Here is a 20,442-nt window from a genome sequence, read left to right as displayed (position 1 = left end):
CATATCTGGGTGGCAGGTACTTCAGAGTCAAGTATGAAGATTCATATTCTGATTTGAGAGAGATAAAAGCAGGAGTTCCACAGGGAAGTTTTTTGGGGCCAGTGCTTTACCTTCTCTTTACCAGTGATATTCCTAATCAGGAGGAGAATACCACAGCCACGTTTGCAGACAACACCACCCTACTAGCAGTTGACAGCGATGTTCATACTGCAACAGAAAAGCTCCAGAGATCTGTCAACAAAATACAGGACTGGGCCAGAAAGTGGAGGATGAAACTCAATGAGGGCAAGCCAATTCACGTCAACTTCACCAACAGGAGAGCTGATGAGTACCATCCAATCAGCTCAAATAATATCAACATACTACATGCAAATTCTGCTAAATATCTCGGCATAACTCTTGATGCTAAGCTTCGCTGGAAAGAGCATGTCAAAAAGAAAAAAGAAGAGCTCACCATAAAATACAAGAAATTCTACTGGCTTATTGGAAGAAACACATCACTTCCAATACCAAACAAAGTTCTCCTGTACAAACAGATCTTCAAACCTGTCTGGACCTATGGTATCCTACTGTGGGACTGCACCAAACCGACTAACATCGCCATCATTCAACGATTCCAAAACAAGGTGCTCAGAAGCATCGTTGATGCTCCTTGGTATGTGCGGAACAGCGACATCCATAGAGATCTGGGAGTCAACCTGGTATCCTGTGAGATTCAGCAGTATGCAGAGAGTCATGAAGCACGGCTCCACCAACACAACAACGTCAAAGCAATCCAGCTGCTAGACAAAGGAGGATTGGTGCGGAGGCTCAAAAGAAGGAAGCCATTTGAATTAGTGTAGTGCAAGTGGTTTCAAGTGAAAAAGCAGAGCAGTGATTGAGTGAAACAATAAAATCATGCCTTATAGTACTATTATTTAATTTAAGTACATAATATTATCATTAGCAGTAAGATATTCTAGTGAGAGTTTCACTGTATTTTATTATTATTATTCAGTAGGTTGGGTTCGATAAAATTTGCTCATTAGTTTCATGACTAGATAGCAATACAGTAAAAAAAAGAAAAAACCATAATCTGATGATATTCATTCCATTATCAAGTGTTCAAATTATAAAGAGTAATCAAACAAGAAAAAAACACAAAAAGCTATGAAATGATTTTGAATCTTTATTTTTCACAAAATAAGGATAAGATGAAGGAGTCGGACACATAATATATCATCAAACTTCTTTGAAAAACATCAATATCTGAAACTAGAGTTATCAAATTGTGATACCTCTGACTCGTATTGAGTAGGCACACTTCAAATTAATATAATAAATTTTGTGAGCAGACAATGAAATCCTGATTTTTATCATCAGCGTGGTTAAATCAAGAAAATTATAATATTTTTTTTAGAGTATTGAGAAGTGAAAATCTAGATTGAGCGCATGTCAAAACAATAGACAAAATTAATTGTATCGAGCGCCATAGTGTAAATGAGAAAGCAATGTAGAAAGCAGTATGGTACTATTCTGTTTACTGTGGTGAAGGGAGTCAGCCGCGTCAACTGTTTCCCCTTCCACAGCATTAAATTAAATCGCAAATAAATAAGAATATACATCAATGGATTTGCAATGAAAGTGGCTACATTATTATACAGCTCTATTATACGGTCACTTTGCAGGTCGGTCAGTTTGCTGGTCGGTCAGTTTGTAACCCCCCGTTAAACACAACAAAAGGCAAAAGCTGGTCGCTGTTCAATCTCACCCCACAATCCACAAATGACAGACCTTGGAGAAAACGTTCATTGCGTAAAAAATAAAATTCTCAAAACATTTTCATTTACATATTCTGGAAGATGAAAAAAAGCTTTATTCAAATATATTAGATTAAATGTTCATAGCTTCTCTTGAAATATTGTCTGTATATAAAAGTTTCAAGGCAACTTGAAAAAGGACTAACCATTTGAAAGCTTGAAGTCGTGAAGGCAGTAGAATAGTCGACCTAAATTATATAACGATTGTGAAAATCGATTCTATGGGAAAAAATCGATTTTATAAAACCAAGATCGACTCTATATTATGTTGAACAGTTCATCTGATATCGAACAAAAATGAAAGGTCTGATCTTGTGTTCAAACTCACCCCGCTGTTCAAAGCCACCCCGGTTGACGGTAGTCATTTTTTAGAAAATTGTGATAGAAATTCAACAAAATTCATTTTTCTCATGAATATTACAGAACTCCTGCAATTTTCATAAGCTCATGCTCATAAATAGCTATTCAGGGTATAAATTTGAAGAAAATCGTTAGAGCCGTTTTCAAGAAAACCGTGAAAAACATGGTTTTTTAGTCATTATCCACCATTTTTTCCGCCATCTTGAATTGAATTTCTTATTGTTGGATCCTCATGGTATAAGGACCTTAAGTTTAAAATTTCAAGTCAATCGGCTACTTAGGAATGGAGTTATCATGTTCACAGACATACACACACACACACAGACCAACACCCAAAAATCATGTTTTTGTACTCAGGGGACCTTGAAACGTATAGAAAACTTGAAATTAGGGGACCTTAATTTTTTTGGAAAGCAATACTTTCCTTTGCTTTCCTTACCCATGGTAATAGGGCAAAGAAAGTAAAAACCACCTGGATTCTCCAACCGAGAATTAAATTATCTATTTCACTATTTGAATTAGTGTCTGAACTGTGGCAGATTCCCTGACATTTTGAAAATCTCAAACACCAGACCAGTCCACAAGAAAGATGCAGTTGACCAGCCAGCTAACTTCAGGCCAATATCAATAATTCCTTCCACCATGGAAAAGGTACTCCAGACAATTATGAAGCAATAAATGGTGGATTACTTCGAAAGTAACAACAGCAGCATGGTTTTAGAAGTGGCCGCTCAACAACAAGCGCACTGATTGCGCTGACTAGCGAAATCCAGAACACATTTGAGACTGGTGATACAATGACCCTTACACTGTTTGATCTGATTAAAGCCTTTGATTGTGTTCCACACCAAATCCTCCTAAGAAAGCTGGAAAAGTATGGAATCAGCGGTCCGGTCCTCAATAGTCAATACCATCAAAAGTTATCTTGAAGACAGAAGCCAAGTTGTCTCAATAAATGGAGCTTTGTCAAAGACCAGAGATATCAAACACGGAGTGCCCCAGGGTTCTGTCTTGGGCCCCCTTCTATTCACCATTTCGACAAATGACTTTGTTCCCAGCAAGGACTCCATACTATTTGCAGATTATAGTATGGTGATGTCAAGAGGAATATCAAGTGAACAGGCATTGACAATGAACGAAACTCACACACAGAAGGCAAAGAGATAGTTCCAAATAAATAAACTTAAACTTAATTAGGACAAATACCAAATATTAATATGCTCTCTGAAAAGTGAAAAACCCGAAAGCACTACTGAACCAGTACAATTGTTGGGTTTTCGGCCTGACAGAAAATTGAAATGGGACACACACATTTCAAAGACATGCTTAAATAACTAGCAAGAGTCCTACATCTCCTAAAAATTAAGGTATGTTATCACTCTGGAATACTTGATGACAGCTTACTATTCGTTGTTTCACAGTCACATAACATATGGAATCCTTCTTTGGGGACATGCTTCAGCCAGCTCAGATTTACTATTGCTACAAAAAAAGGCCATTAGAATAATCACATTCTCTGACCACCTGGCACACTGCAGGCCACTATTCAATAAGCTGAGAGTACTTACAATCTTTAGCCACTATGTACGGTACTCTGCTCACTTCTATTCATTAAGGACAAAGCAAACAACATGACAAAGAGAAGCAACATACATACCTACAACACTCGACATGCGGCAAACCTGGATGTACCTCGAAGCAAAGACCAAAGACCTTATCTCTTTAAGGTCTTTGCCTTGAAGCAACTCAAGAAAGTTTTGAAATATCAGCACTGTGACTGAATAATAAACTCCCTGAATATATAAAAAAAGTGAAACAAAAAAGTTCTTGCAAATATTGAAGGAACGCCTTATACAACGGCCATTATAGGTACTCAATGGCAGAACTAGTGGATGAGCCCTTATACTCAAACACGAATAGCCGCCATCCCAGAGTTTGAGGGGTGACCCCCTGAACTCCCTGACACAGTCTATCCGGTTCTCCCGGTCAAGGACTAAGAATTCAAGTATCAAGAATTCTAAAGCATTTATCAGGGTATTATCAAACATGAGTAGGGTGAACTAGCCCACGTTGGGACACCAAAATTCAAACAGCTATAACTTGGACAAAAAAAATTCTCCATTTTCTAATTTTATATCTATTGTATTTGCTTAAACTTTCATCCTTGAGGTTGGCAACTGCATTGATTGTCAATCGATTCTTTTATTGCAAAAACAATTTTTTGAGAGTGCACTAACCTGGGCTTAAGATCGGCCCACAATGGGACATCCCTTGCCCATGAAAACTTGGAATAGTGAAATAGTACATAATTTCAAAAAGAATTCAATGCTCTACAAACATACGATAGGCATAAGTTTTTATGGTACATTGTTGGAGAGTTAAAGCCCTGAAAGAGCAAAACATTGGATAAAAACCTGTTATTTTAACAATCACACACCTTGTGTGAGTGAATATCTCGGAAACTGTTGGGAATATCACAAAATTCCACTGAACAATAAGTGAAGAGAATTTATCAAGCTTCACTTTTCGATAGTTAGTTATGTCAGTTGAACGCGTTGTTCTCAAGATATGAGCGTGAAAGCAAAACCCTGAAAAATGCAACTTTAAAGCCACCCTCATCCCCTCTCAGCACTTCAGCTAGGAATGGGGACTTTTGATATGTTCTCCTCCCAATTAGTCTCAACAAAGTTGCAAAGTCAAAGATTTTGTTTAAAACATTCCCTTCAAATTCCTTTGTCAATTGGTCTATTGTTGCAAAAATGGAGATTTCACACTCAACACTAAAGCTGTTTGCAAAAGGTGTAGGGAAATTCGTAAGAGTGTGAAATTATACATCAAATTGAAGAGAAATTAATGCCTTATAAGCTCATAATCAACTTGGATTTTTCCCATCGATTTTTGAAAAGTTATAAGAGCAAAAATAGAAAAAAATTGGTGACAAATGTGTTTTTTTCAAGTTCTCACACCTTCAAGAGCGGATCTCTGGAAAACTAGAGGAGATATGAAAAAAGTTGTAGAATGAATATTGTAGGAAATTATGTAAGCTTTAATTTGTTATATGCAAATTAGGATACATAGTTATTGAGTTTTATGCGAGAAACCAAAAAATGGTACCTTTTAACCACCCTCACCCCCTTAGAACAAAGGGTAGGGGTGGTTACTTTTGATATGTTTATCTCCTTACTATCCTAAACAGAACTGTTGGGTCAGAAATTGTCTTCCAAACATTTTCCTCTATACCCTTTTTTGAGCATTCATTGCCTGGACCACGGTATATAGAAGATAGTATACGACCACGGTATATAGAAGACCACGGTAAATACCGTGGCCTGGACTATAATTGTATCAATAATTTAATTCTTACCAACACTTGGTAAACGATACACTATCTGTACGTAAATATGTTTTTGGAAACATTCCACGACGATCAAACTTGATGACGTGGAATTGATTAATTACTTTTATTGTGTCTAGACAAAATATGCTGAGAACCGCTTCTACTACGCCAAACATGGCTGTGAATTTTGAATAGAAACGTAGAAGATTGAAATAACGATTGCAATGGCAGTGTAAACAATATGGCTGAACTCTGGAATCCCTACACGTCAGCTGTGATATGATCATTTTCTTTTGACGCTAAACAGTTTTTCTTTGAAAACTATTTATTTTTTGTTTTATTCATAATATAACATGTTTTATTAACTGTGATAATAGACTTATTAAACTTCTGGAGTAATGGCGAGTCCTCGTACACGCCGTGTCTTGCATGAGCTCATCCCAAAAGATGAGAACTCGGTATGTAGATTGACCTACCTTGTTTTTCAGTTTTATTCATCAATGCTTAATTACATTTTCAGAAGTTCAGTTTATTTCAATTTTGGATAATAATAAATAATAATTTTTAGTATTGTTCCATTGAAATCTGATTTAAATTTGAGCGAATAAGGAGAACCGTTTATTGTAACTTATGGTAGAGCAAAATCTGTATACTAGATTACATAAATATATAATAAAATAGAAATAGTTATAATAATGAATGAATTTAAAATTCTATTTCATATGTTTGCTTGAAAAGTATCGGTTTTATTAAGCTTTATTTCCTTGAGTTAGGTATATGAAAACCTATTTAAAAGAAAAACGATACGGTAAATGACTACCTAGTCACTTACCAAATTTTCAATATTTTTATACATTCTATACGATAAATGATAAATGATTTTATTGCCTTTAAGCCATCAAATACAGTAATTGGTTCGTCAAAGTTTACAAGGTACTAAAATTGGTTTTTAATAAAATAGAGTTCAGTCTATCAAAATACAGAAATATCACAGTAAGATTAAGGTACTTTTGTAAAACACATTGATAGCCCTTTCAGGAACACTGAAAAACTCATTCATTTCATACATAGGAGTTTGTATCAGAAAATTATAAGTGCCCCGGAGAAACTCCTTGGTTGGTAGAGACCTAGCTGCTGCCGGAAGCCTGTTGAAAAGTCTGGCATTTAGGTTGCTAGGGCTATTCCTCACTCTGCTCAGCCTTGTGAATGGAACGTCGACCTGGTACCTGCCCCTGGTGTCAAAGTTGTGGATGTCACTACGCAGTCGCATACTCTCCACAGAAATCTTGAATTTTTTCAGTGATACAAAGATGTAGAGGCATATCACTGTCATGATGGATTCGGCACAGAAGAGAGGACGACAGTGGTCAATAATTCCTGAGCCAGTAATAATTCGTATGGCCTTCATTTGAAGCAGGAGAATTCTATTAACTCCACTAGCTGCACCCCAATGTTCAAGGCCATACAACATGATTCCTTGGAAGAATGAGAAATAGGCTGTCTTGACATAGTCCTTTGGCACACTGAGCATAAGCTGCCTCAATAAGAAAATCACCCGTGATAGTTTCTTGCAGATGACTTCAATGTGGGGGTTCCAGGTTAATTTTGGATCAAGGTGAAAACCAAGAAGTTGTACACTTCTCTCCTGATCCACAATATTCCTCAAACTGAAAATTATTCTTTGGGTTTTCTCCTCATTTAGCTTGAGGAAGTTTGACTTGAACCACACCGATGCAGCATCAAAGGACTCACTCATCCTCTCCGTCAGATCTGTTGAAGAGCTGCTCACATCAAAAATGGTGTTATCATCTGCAAAGCTGCCAACCTATTACCTAGTGCACAAGGTAGATCATTTGTCTTTATTATGAAGAGCAGGGGGCCGAGTATGGACCCTTGTGGGACCCCATGTGGAATAGCCTTCATTGCAGAAACCCTACCATTCACCTGGACCACCTGGTGACGACCTGATAGGTAAGATTTCAGGAGTCCTAATGAGACATCAGTGACCCCATAAAACTACAACTTGGACAGCAGAATCTGGTGGTCCACTGTGTCAAAAGCACGGCTCAAATCACACAATGTCAAGCCTGTGAAACCCCTGCTCTCAAGCACGACCTTCAAAAGACTTTCCACTGCCTGGGTTGTTGTTCTTCCAGCCCTAAACCCGTACTGAGCATCCACCAACAGTCCAGCACTCTCAAAATACAAGCATAACTGTTTCTTGATTATGCTCTCAAAGATTTTGGAGAACTCAGGTAAGATTGCAATAGGCGTGAAGTTACCCGGTAGATCAGTTGAACCCTTCTTGTAAATGGGTACAGTCTTAGCAATCTTTAGTAGAGCAGGAAAAACACCCTCCACAATGCATGAGTTCAAGCAGAAAGTTAGAGGTTCATGTATTGGAATGATGACTCTTTTTATGAGATTCACCGACAAATCGAAGAAGTCCTTACTTTCAGAATTTTTCAGCTTACTCACAACATTCAACACTTCTTTACAAGATACTGGGCAGAGCACAAATTTTGTTTCTGGCCTGGGCATAGCATTTAGGAACTGCATGGCCGAAATATCAGGGGTGTTAATAGAAGCACGAACTGTAGCAACTGATTCCACAAAGAAGGAATTGAAGATATCAGGCTCTATACGTGTGGTCCTCGGCTGAGAACTCATTTCTCTCTTGATCACCTTCCATGCTGCAGAGCACTTATTTTGCGAGGAGTTTATCTGCTGGGCATTCATTTCTTTTTTGGCTCTCAAGAGTTTCTCCTTGAAGTCCTTTTTCAGTGACATATATAACTGTTGTCGAATAAGAATCAGCTGTCTTTAGATTCTTGTGGTGCTCATAAGCACCACATGTATATGAACAGAGATATACATCTCTATAAGTGAGCCAAAATACTTGCTAATACAGGCTAATGCATCTATCATAATGCCGCCTCCACAAGTTTTTACAATGCTTACAAATGACCAGAGCCAGAAAGGTGGTTTGTCAGCGCTGGCCTCTATCATTTGTTTTGTTAGCTATCGCTCCGATTTTTGTTGAGTGAAGGCAAACCACAAATCCTCACTCTTGTCAACCAATGCATGCTGTTTCCAGTTTTGTCGTTTTTTCTGTGTAACTTAATTGACATGTTATAGGCATAACTGCTATTACTTGCGTTGTTTTTTTCATACTTTCTATTGTGTTCCTTCTAGTCAATATTTTCAATTTTAAATTCGGCGCTTGCCAACGCTGGCTATTGCTGGCCTTGAGAAGCTGGTCACATTGCAGTGTGGATGGCAAGAACAACGCGCGGTCAAGCTTACCAGCTGAGCCAGCGACTGGGCCATCATGTGGACTAGACATAAGTCTGTGTGTTCACATTAGATGCGTTTAGGCTATTTTCAATTGCATGCTTGGTTATGCATGACCAAGCGTGCAGGTGAGAAACAAAATCTGGTAAGAGCAATAGGAATATTCACACTGAAAGCTCACGGTACACTTGCTATAAACTTAGTGAGGTCCACGTTTTAATGGCAGTGGAGAAAGACAGGAGAAAAGGGTTTCCGATTTTATGCCGTGCCACTGCCTTCTGTTGAGGATAGCTGCTATCGGTTTATCTGATGTAATATTAACGGTTCATTATTGTTTAAAATAATCTATACATATAAAAGCGAAATGACACTGATTCATTCATTCATAATCAACAGAACTAAAAATCTACTACGTTCAAATTTGTCAGGTTTGTTCAGTTGGCCATCTCGAGGCGCACTAGGAACGGATTTGAAAAAATTCCAAATAGCCTATACTCCCAAAATATGAGTTTTCCAGTGTTTTCTCAGATTTTTTAAGAACTAATTGCCAAAAAATGTTCAAACTTTGTGCACAGGCTAGTTGAGGTATAAAAATGTTGTATTGGAAGTCAAGTTCCGCCTTAAGTTGAGTCGCGTATGTTCCGCCCAATATCGGAGGTTTTTGAGCGTTTCTGCTGCGTTTTCTAGGCCTTCTCAAGAACTAAATGACAGATCATGATCAAATTTCGTAAAAGTTCAGCAAGGGTCTAAACATTCATTCATGAGAGGACTCCGAACTAAAGATAATGTCATCCAAATGTTTCCCGTTACTTTTCACACACTCACATAACCTAATTCTAAAATCTACCATTGCTCGCCCAATAATCACTTGTGGAATTGCTTTAATTTCTCGTTGAATGACTTTTCCTTTAGTTCTGCAATTGACTGTGATCGACTAGTGAAGACTTCATGTTTGAGATAGCCCCACAGAAAAAAATCACAAACTGCTGGATGAACAGACTGGCCAAGGGATGTCGCCAAATCGGGAAACCAAATGTCCAGGAAAGGTTTCACACAGAACATTCATTGTGATTCTCGCCGTATGGGCAGTGGCACCATCCTGTTGAAACCAAATTTCATGTCCTTGAAAGTCATTCACTTTCGGTTGCAGAAATTCATTCAACGTGATTACGTATCGATGAGATGTTACTGTTACTCTGCGATTTAACACTACTGAAAAATAGCTTCAATCACAAACGCTCAATGTTCACTTGACCACGACATATTTCAATACCAGTGAAATGGCAAGAATAGACCTGTCGATGTACAACATTCCCACCTTTTCAATGACAGTGGTGCCAACATAAAAATTACTACAAAATCGTCAGATTAATATGCCGATCCCTATAGCCTACTATAATTATAATTTAGCACTACTACATTCATGTATCTATAACTCCATTGCATTTTTTCTGACGATTGATTTGTAATTTTATGGCAAATGAATTGAATTTTATTTCAATTATCGTATGAGATGTATAGGTATGTAATCTTCCTTTTTCAGAAATGCTTTGAGTGTGGAACACATAATCCTCAATGGGCATCAGTCTCCTATGGCATATGGATCTGCCTAGAGTGTTCGGGAAAGCACAGAGGACTAGGAGTTCATCTATCGTTTGTCAGGTCCATTAGTATGGATAAATGGAAGGACATAGAATTAGAAAAGATGAAGGTTAGTAATTAATTCCATTTGTTCTCACAAATAATTTACGTTATAACTGGAATAACATTTTTTTAGAATATATCAATCTAGAGAAATCTTTCTATGATGTTTCTTTGTTGTAAGCCCTATTGATTTGCAACGTTGCTTATTAGCCTACATAAAGATAAAAATTTGCCCTTATAACTTGACACTTCTAAGTTTATTAAGTATCAAGTTTTTTAATGGTGAGAAACCAGAATATCATTAAGACTTATTCGAATACAACGATGTTCTGCAACAATGGAATACAACCTATTCAAAATCAAACTGATATTGATCTACTCAACTATGTCAACCCTTTTATTGGTAACGCATGTAGGAGGTGGACATTCTAAGATTCTGGTTAACAGATTGTAATTGAACCAATATAAAACTTTATGCTTTCGTCATCATTCACCATGTTATACCTGAATTAATAAATGAAGGGTTGTGAGTTACTGTAATTTTAGTTATGATTTCACACTTGAAAAATGATAGATTAATTCTATTTTTGTCAAGTAAAGATTTCTAATAACTAGTTGCATTCTATGTTGATAGGTTGGAGGCAACAGGCGAGCTAGAGAATTTCTAGAATCTCAACCCGATTGGGATGACTCCATGACAATTCAACAACGCTACAATACAAAAGCTGCCGCCCTTTATCGGGACAAGGTATATTTGTTTCAAAGTAATCATCATTTATTTTGTCGTTTTAAGCAAGAACTTATTACAAGAATAGGCTTCAATTACCATAAAACGTCCTAAAATTATGCTCTGGAAAATGAGATTTTATGAACCAGAAATTATGTACTGGAAACTACATCAATATTAATACCATATCAATCTTAATCAAGATTTACAAACATTGTGAATTAAATTTAAGCGTATATTGTTGATTAAGATGTTTGGTACAAGAATTTATCACACATTATATTATATTACAATATTTCAATTTGAAACACATCTTATTGGTATATATATATATATATATATATATATATATATATATATATATATATATATATATATATGTCTGAAATTGAGTTCATCTATACAATCAGGTAATGTGATGGAAATTAGTGTGACTGTAGGATAACTATTTCATATGAATATTGTTACTCTATAGCTTATTGTAATAAAATATAATTTTTTCTTCTGAGTCTATAATATTTTAGGTACAATATTATAGCTTAAAAATATACACTCTTGGAGGAAATATAAATTATTGTCACTCATCAAAAATTAATGTTTTGTACTAAGCTGACTCAATTCCCAATGTTCAAATGAATAATGTAAAACAGATCGGAATTTAATCGTCATCAATGCTTTTATCAAAACAATATATTGATCTTTTTTGGTTGTTCAGTGGAACAATGTACACAAGAAATGTGTGTGTGTGTGTGTGTGTCCATTCGAACAGATCCTTCCAATTATTTGTTTATTTTGAAGTATTGTTTATATTGATATTATTTGTTCATATTGATTTAGACATTTCTTTCTAATATGTTAAATGTTGCAGATATCGACCCTTGCCCAGGGAGGTAGTTGGGACGCCGCTTGTTCGCCTGCACAAAAGTACAGTCCCGGATTCTCAGCCAGCAAACCGTAAGCTATCCCATCTCACTCATTCAAGTATCAATTATTGATAAACCACTCCGATATAGTACATAGGCCTAATTACAATTTAAACTGCAGTTTTTCTTAGATATCTATTTGGTATTAATTTATAATATCAATTAAGGGGCGGTTACATTGGTCAAGTTTACTTGACTTCGTTTTGTATAAAATGAATTTATTTTGGAAACTTGAAGTCAAGTTGTCTAGAACAGAAACTTGAATCCACTATACCAGTTTAGTTTAGTTAGACCCTTCTTCACGTTTTGTAGATGTTGAACATGTTTGACTTTTGGATTCAACTTGGCTCTTGAAGGCACAACCTTCATGGGCAAAAAGTGATAAAAACATTTATCGTACAATGTGGAATGTATAAAAACAACTAAATAAAAAAGTATGATGTAAAAGAAAACTATGTACCAAGATGAAAACTGAGATTAATTAGAGTTTCCTCCACCTACTGCCTAAAGTACTTACTTTACTCCCTGAAACATAATACTAAAGTTTCACTTTTTCGCTCTCGGTAGTAATAAACAGAAAATCTCCATAGGGAGGAAAAGTGACTCCATTTAAGTAACATGGGAAGCATCTCTATTTTAAAAACTTACATTGTAATAGGTTAGAAGGTCTAAGATCAGATGAGGAAGCATATAGAGTAGTCATTAAACCAACTGAATTCAATACCTCAACCAGACATTTGATCAATATATGAAATTTATGTTTGTATGCTAAAATTATTACAAACTTCATATCACTATACTAAAAAAATGTAAAAAAAATTTATTCCATGTTATTCATCAACTAATCAAATTTGAAATGGGAACTTCATCATAGCTGTAGTTGTGGCGGCCATTGTTGTTACAACTTTTGCCGACAGATAGCGCTGTCGGCGGAGAACTGTGATTACAAGCCAGCTGTTTCTGTTTATTTTTTAGATTATGTTGTAACACATTGTTTGATCACATACGTTTTTAAAAATCATTTTATTTGAAGTTTTTATGAAAATGTAGGTGGAGGAAAAATGTTGTGTATACTGTATCATGAGTGAAAAATGTTTTTCCTCCCTCATTAAAATTGTTGCCCTCGGCTTCGCCTCGAGCTTCAAACTTTTCCCTCAGGGAGAAAAAACAGTACTTTTCACTCTAGATATACAAATAACTATTTCTACTCCATAATAGGCTATACTTTTGAGGTTATGAAAACTTGACCAATGTAATGATATTTATAAGATATTTATTTGGTATCTTGGATATCTTAATGATGCCAAGAGTAATTTACTTTCTTTTAAGATTGCTATTCTGTTTGAATTAAGCGTGAATGTGAAAGCCCTAGTTTTAGTAAGGTATACTAAGTATTAGTCAGTTTTATTTGTCAGTTGATTTTATCATTATAGTCCAGTCACTAAATACATGCAATTTATAATGTAGTTCTGATTTTTTAATATATTATTTGGGTACATAAGAGAAGTCCAGAACCAATTTCTTCATGAAAAATTTCCTTGTGCTAAATACAGGGTGGCCCAAAAACCTCGTATTTTCGGCTCATTTTCCAGTTTTCAGCTATTTCTGCCAAATCTCGTAATCGGACAGAAAAATTTGCTCTTGTCTTTTTTCTAGATTATAAAATTCTGAATAAAATGAGATCATTCGGAACTCTTTATCTCCAATGAGTATTGAGTTATGATTTTTCAAAAATGAGTGAAATTTGAAGAAAAAATATATTTTGATGAATTTTAGTTTTTGATCAAAAATATCTTCCGAATGTTATCATTTAGATGTATAGTTCAAAATCCCTCTGGGCGTATTTTTGTGCTCTGCAATCTGAGATCAAGTTGTTCTATCTCATATAGATTTCCAGGTACACCTGACAACAATGCTCCTTGTATTGTGAAAAACACCTAATTTTCAGCTTCAACCATCATCACCAACTATATTATCATCACATTGATATTTCGCACAATGACATGAGTTCATGAGATTATCTTCTACGAGAATCACCCGTTAGATGCACTTCATTTCAGTATTTCCTAGTGGAGAGGCGCGCTTAAGGAAACCTCAAGGATCAAAATTTCAAACACTAATAACTTTTGACACACACAATGCTCATATTTCATTGTACTACACTTCATTCTCCTTGGCTCGTCAAGGCGGTCCAAAATCACGCATCATAAGTCAAATTCGGTAGAAAAACTGAAAATTTATTGTTGAGTGTACTTAACTCAATACTCATTACTCATTGGGGATAGAGAGTTCCGAATGATCTCATTTTATTCAAAATTTTATAATCTAGATAAAAGACAAGAGCAATTTTTTCTGTCCGATTACGAGATTTGGCAGAAATAGCTCAAAACTGGAAAATGAGCCGAAAATACGAGATTTTCGGGCCACCTGTATTTAGCACAAGGAAATTTTGTATGAAGAAATTGGTTCTGGACTTCTCTTATGTACCCAAATAATATATTAAAAAATCAGAACTACAATATTAATTGCAAGCAGACCCCCTTTTTTATGTCTATATTGACTGAACTATTGGTAATATTTATTATCATTAGTCAGTTTTATTTATCAATTAAGGAAGATTTCATTGAAATGCTCCTATATAGGTTTTTAAAGAGAGAGAAACTCGTATTCGGAATTTGTTTTTGTAATTGGCTTGATTTTCAAATGATTAATCGAACCCTTCCAACCTTCCAAATTGAACTTTTTCACATTCTCTAAGTTAACAACGCTCAAATCCCACAATTTATTGAATCGGTAATATTTTTGTAATAGTTTTTTGAAACTCTGTTGTACATTTTATTAAATATATCAATATTATGCTTCGAAGAATAAAATAAACCATTAGAGTGGATTGAAATTGTGTTTGATTGCCAGTAGTAATAAATGTTATTTGTTTGTGTTTGACAGACGTAGTCCACAGAGTGGAAGTGGTGGGAGTGGTGGAGGAGGGGGTAATGGCTATGTGGACTCGTCCAGCTATTCGTACGGAGATTCGGGTGGAGGCTATCAGAACATGGATTCGCAGAGCTTCAGAGATGAACGAGACCAATTTTTTGCTAGAAGACAGGATGAAAATGCTACCAGACCAGAGTAAGTAGACTCATTCATTCATTCTTGCAGACTTTAATCATGAAATAAGGCTTAGGAGAAGGCAACAGCTTCAGCCCGAAACTGATCCTCTCTCTAATTCTTATAGATAGAACGGTCCAAAAATAGGTGTAAGCTTGTGTGAAAAATGTTATGCACAGTTCCAATTCAACACCATTTCCAATTAATTTGAAAAATAAAAATCATTCTATAGATTGATAAATTGACCTGTTCGAATTGTTTTATCTTATGCCTATCCAATGGAGCTTGTGAATCTGTCTAGCTGTCATACCAATGGAGAGAGAAGCATAAAATTAATTGGGAAATGAGGTACGGCTCTCTCTAATACAATAAAAACACATTAATATGTGTTATGGTGGATGGTTCTCTATAAATTTGAAATCAGTTGGCCTTGTCTGAACCTGTTGAGCTGTGTCGCATTTATCACCGCCTTATTTAGCCCAAATCTCGATCACAAGTGATAGTGTCAAAAAAACTGAGAAATTCTCTATAATTCATTTCGAGTTATTTTCTATTTTTGGAGCAAAAATTGCACAAAAAATGGCGCAATTTTCTAACAAGGATGGGTTCAGCCACCAACTTAACTTGACGTTCCACTGTTCATTTTCGATTGAACAGTCGTAAACATGAATATCTTTTTATCTTATGAGATAACATAGCAGTTTTTCTCGTTCCAGAAATTTACCTCCCAGTCAAGGAGGAAAATATTCAGGATTCGGCTACACAAGGGAAGCACCACCCAAAAGCTCTTCGCAAGAATTCTTCGATACAGCCGTTTCTTCCTTAGCATCGGTAAGATTAAAATGTATTACATTAAATTGAATGCACCCGGTACAGAAAAGTGTGAATACTTGATGATTCAAATATATTAAAAACAGTCAATAAATTCAGAAAAATTATCTAACAACGAATCACTTTCTTTTCTATTATTAAATAAATGTTGAGCATGAGTGAAACAAAAATCTTCAAAGAAACAAGTTTATTTGTAAGAATTTTCCAAATCGTAAGCTTGAACCAAATCATTTTCACCTTATCGCTGCGGTGTGATTGCAACTCAATTCTCAATTTTCATGACTGGTTTTACTGTTATATCTACCGCAATGTTAGCTTATAGTGAGTTATTTGTTAGTTATCATACAAATTAAGTAGGTCTAGTTGAAATGATTATATGGGTTTTTTTCCTTGATTTTTATAGCACCTAGTTAAAGACTAATAAGCTATTCTATTTTGACATAAATTGATAAGAATATTGTTTGTGAAGGTAAAACTCATTGGTTAAGCCTTCTATATTGGTCAAGGATTAAATAAAGATTATTTTCAGCATAAAAGGATACAGTATTCTGCCTTTGCACTTCCAATTGAACACTTTAGCACTAAACTAATTCGTGTGGCTTTCTGCGTTGTAGTCTTCTTACTCCATGCACGTTGAGCAGCTGGATTGCTTCCACATTCACATGTTGATGAAGTCTTTTCTCATGTTTTTCTGCAAATCTTTGGATTGCACTGATGACTGTCGCCACTCCCAGGTCCTGGTGGAGATCAGAGTTCCTGATGTACCAAGGAGCGTCTACACAACTTCTGAGTACTTTACTAGAAGTAAAGTTACTTTGTCGATATTGGATGGTCGGGTGCAGCCCCACAGTTGAATTCCGTAGGTCCACACCGGCTTGAGAATCTGCTTGTAGAGAAGCAATTTGTTATAATTTGACAACTTTGATGTCCTCCCAAGTAGCCAGTACATTTTCTTGAATTTTATACCAGGTTGTTCTCTTTTCTTCTTCACATGCTCCTTCCATCTAAGCTTGGCATCCAGCGTCATGCCTAGATACTTTGCAGTGTTGGAGTAGGGTACAATATTCCCATTGAGTGTTAAGGGGATATATTGAACTCTTCTGTTTGTAAAGTTGACTTGAACTGATTTTGCTTCATTCAATTTTATAAGCCAGTGTTTTGTCCAAACATTGATTCTGTTGACTGTCACCTGCAATTTCTCTGTAGAAACTTCAACAGTTTCTTCAGAGCTTACTTCACAGCTGCTGTGTCATCAGCAAATGTTGCTACTGTTACGTTTTCGGGTTGAGGTATATCAGATGTGTATAGGAGGTACAAGAGGGGACCCAGCACACTTCCTTGAGGAACTCCAGCCCTGATTTCTCTAAGAGATGAAAAAGCATCATCTTGTTCTATCCTGAAATAACGGTCTTGAAGATATGATTTCAGTATCAGACTGTATTCTGTTGGTAAGAACTGGTTCATTTTGTAGCACAATCCTGAATACCATACTTTGTCGAAAGCCTGTGCTACATCAAGGAAAATTGCAGAGCAAAATTTCTTTTCCTCCAATGTATTTTCAATAATATTTGTTATTCTGTGCACCTGATCTATTGTACTATGTTTATCTCGAAATCCGAATTGATGGGTTGGTATTAATTCATTATCGTCCAGATAAGGCTTTAATCTTTTCAGTAGAAGTTTCTCAAATAATTTTTATATTACTGGCAGTAGTGAAATTGGCCTATACGAGGTTACATCATGTGGTGGCTTTCCAGGTTTTGGTATCATGATGACATCGGCTACCTTCCAGAAACTTGGCACATATTTCAATCGGAATGAAGCGTTGAAGAGATGGCATAGCTTCACAATTGCTTTTCTTGGGAGCTCCTGTAGAATCTCTCCAGTTGTCGAAACCTGGCGTTTTCTTTCTGCTCAAATTTTTAATCTCATATTCTACCTCCCTTGGCGATGTTGGAGTGATAACTCCTGCTCCAAGATGATGATGATTCTCATCTATAATTGTTTCCTCATGAGGTGAGAAAACCTTTTCCAGATGATCAGCAAACAAATCGGCTTTCTCTTTATTGCTCCTTGCCCAGCAATCTTGATTCTTCCTTATCGGTGTAACTTGTTCAAGAGGTCTCTTCAGTTTCCTGGTTGATCTCCATAATGAAAAATTAGTAGTAGACTCATTGGTATTTATTGATATCATGTTGTTTTACATCCTGTATCATCTTTCTCAGTTCATTAGTAATTCTATTAAGTTATGTTTTAATTCTTGGATTTCTTGTTGATTGCCATGATCTTCTTGTTCTTCTTCTTTTTTCTATCAACTTTCTTACCGCTACAGGATAGCAATTGCCTTTGAAAATCCTGCTTTGAAGTAGTGGTGTATTTTCCCAGGCACATTGTTGGATACTGATTACAATCTCCTGGACTTCACTTTCTAGTTCATCTATAGTTTGCAGAGATGTGTTCAAGTCTATTTTAGAGTCTATCATATTTTTAAAAGTTTCTAAATCTGTGTACCTGTTGATGAGTCTAGGTGGCATTTCTTTTTTAACAGCTGCACTGTGCATTGTCAAAACTATTGGCGAATGGTCAGAGTTGAGATCAAATTTTTCTTCAACTTCAACACAGTTTGGTGAAATATTTTTTGTGATGAAAAAATCTACCAGGTCTGGAATTTTTGTTTTGTCTGTTGGCCAGTAAGTTGGTTTCCTTGTTGAGTGAACATCGCCGTGGTATTCATTAACAGCCAGTAATAGCTCCTTTCCTTTAGTTGTGGTCAGTCGGGACCCCCATTATGTATTCTTTGAATTGAAGTCTCCTCCGATGATAAATTTCCCTGTGAAGTTTAAATAAATAATAAATAAATAAAATGTTTATTTCCAAAAAAACCTAAAACTACAATATCAATTACATAAAAAATTAGATAAATTACAATATTACATACAATAGTTAGTTACAAAAAAATTTTATAATGTGTCTTCTACTTGTTTAGTTTTCTGTGTGGAAATTGACCTACTCCACTATGGCGTACCATGTTCTAGAGTAGGTTTTGTTAGTTTTTTTTGTGCGTATTATTAATTAGTTAGTGTTTAGTAAGTCATTAGGTGGTTAGTTGTTATTTGAAATAATGTTTTCTATGTTCTGTCTTCCTTTGCTCATCAACCAATTGTGTACTATTGTTTTGAACTTTCTAGGATGATTAATCTGTTTAAAGTTTGCAGGAAGTAGATTATATAATTTTGGTGCTAAATGATTGAAATGTCTCTGGTATAGTGCCTTCCTTGCAACACTGGTGATGAGAAGATTCCTGTATCTGGTGTTGTGGTTGTGGTTTCTGGTTTGAAATGTTGTTGGGTTCTTGTGTAATCTGCATAGTATCTCCTTGGAGTAAAGCTGTCTTGGATCCATCACGTCAAACTCATTGAATAGCTGGTCTGATGAATAGCGTGGAGGCTTCTGGTTGATGACCCTCATGATCAGCTTCTGTACCCTGAGGAGCGGTTCGATGTGCAAGAAGCTTGCACCTCCCCATCCCACAATCCCATACAGCATGAGGGACTGTGCTAGAGAGAAGTAGATAACTCTTAGACATCCCTTGTCGACCAGTGTCCTCAGAATCCTGAATCTGCAGATAGTCTTCCTCAGTCTCCCGCATAATTCATTGAGATGATGATCCCAGCGCAGAAAAGAGTCCATTGTAACTCCCAGGTATTTCTGTGACTGTTTCCTGCGAACTGTGTATGAAGTGTTATTCCGTTGATTCTTGATTACTATCTCATCTCCTGTTGGCTGTCCATGTTGAGTCGCCGAAAAGGTCAGAAAGAAGGTTTTCTCATGGTTCAATGTTAGCAGATTTTCACTCAACCAGCGAGACACCCTCTGAAGTCCAGTCTCGGCTTCTCTCCAGGTCATCTCCCAGGTCGGTTCAGAGAACAGTAGAACAGTATCATCTGCAAAGGTGGTGATTGATCCATTAATTTCCATGTTGCATAATGGATTTATGTAGAGAAGAAAAAGAATTGGTCCTAGTACTGTTCCTTGTGGCACTCCAAACTTTACAGTCAGCTTGTTGCTTATACATCCATTGACTCTGACACATTGTGTTCGGTTTGATAGGTAGCTCTTGAAAAGATTCCATGCGACTCCTCTTATTCCATAGTTATCAAGCCTTGAAAGAAGAATGTCATGTGACACCGTATCAAAAGCCTTCTTTAAATCTAAGAATACTGCTAATGGTTTCTCTTCAGTGTTTATTTTATCGGCAATCTGAGTGGTCACATAGTGGATAGCATCATTTGTACTGCGACTAGATCTAAAACCATATTGGTTTGGCGATAGAAGATTATTTTTTTCAAGAAAGCTGATCAGTCTTGTTTTGATACACTTTTCAAAAATTTTTGATAATGTACTGAGTAATGATATGGG

General features: G+C 36.1%; 1 protein-coding gene across 4 annotated transcripts in view; it reads left to right on the top strand.

Annotated features, from left to right (window-relative positions):
• Positions 1 to 5,710: 5,710 nt before the first annotated feature.
• LOC111055956 (ADP-ribosylation factor GTPase-activating protein 1) overlaps positions 5,711 to 20,442 on the top strand; it is a 29,112-nt gene continuing 14,380 nt past the window's right edge. For 3 of the 4 annotated variants that reach the window (XM_039430763.1, XM_039430761.1, XM_039430762.1), the window contains exons 1-6: positions 5,719 to 5,954; positions 10,334 to 10,501; positions 11,069 to 11,182; positions 12,030 to 12,115; positions 15,031 to 15,213; positions 15,909 to 16,023. In XM_039430763.1, the coding sequence (XP_039286697.1) occupies positions 5,895 to 5,954; positions 10,334 to 10,501; positions 11,069 to 11,182; positions 12,030 to 12,115; positions 15,031 to 15,213; positions 15,909 to 16,023 (726 nt within the window). In that variant the 5' untranslated portion in view covers positions 5,719 to 5,894. Of the gene's footprint in view, positions 5,955 to 10,333; positions 10,502 to 11,068; positions 11,183 to 12,029; positions 12,116 to 15,030; positions 15,214 to 15,908; positions 16,024 to 20,442 lie in introns of all 4 variants that reach the window. The other variant, XM_039430760.1, reaches the window with a different exon arrangement.

This window comes from Nilaparvata lugens, chromosome 6 (genome assembly GCF_014356525.2).
Source record: "Nilaparvata lugens isolate BPH chromosome 6, ASM1435652v1, whole genome shotgun sequence".
NCBI classification, from domain to species: Eukaryota; Metazoa; Arthropoda; class Insecta; order Hemiptera; family Delphacidae; genus Nilaparvata; species Nilaparvata lugens.
This window is presented reverse-complemented; position numbering and strand designations above follow the sequence as displayed.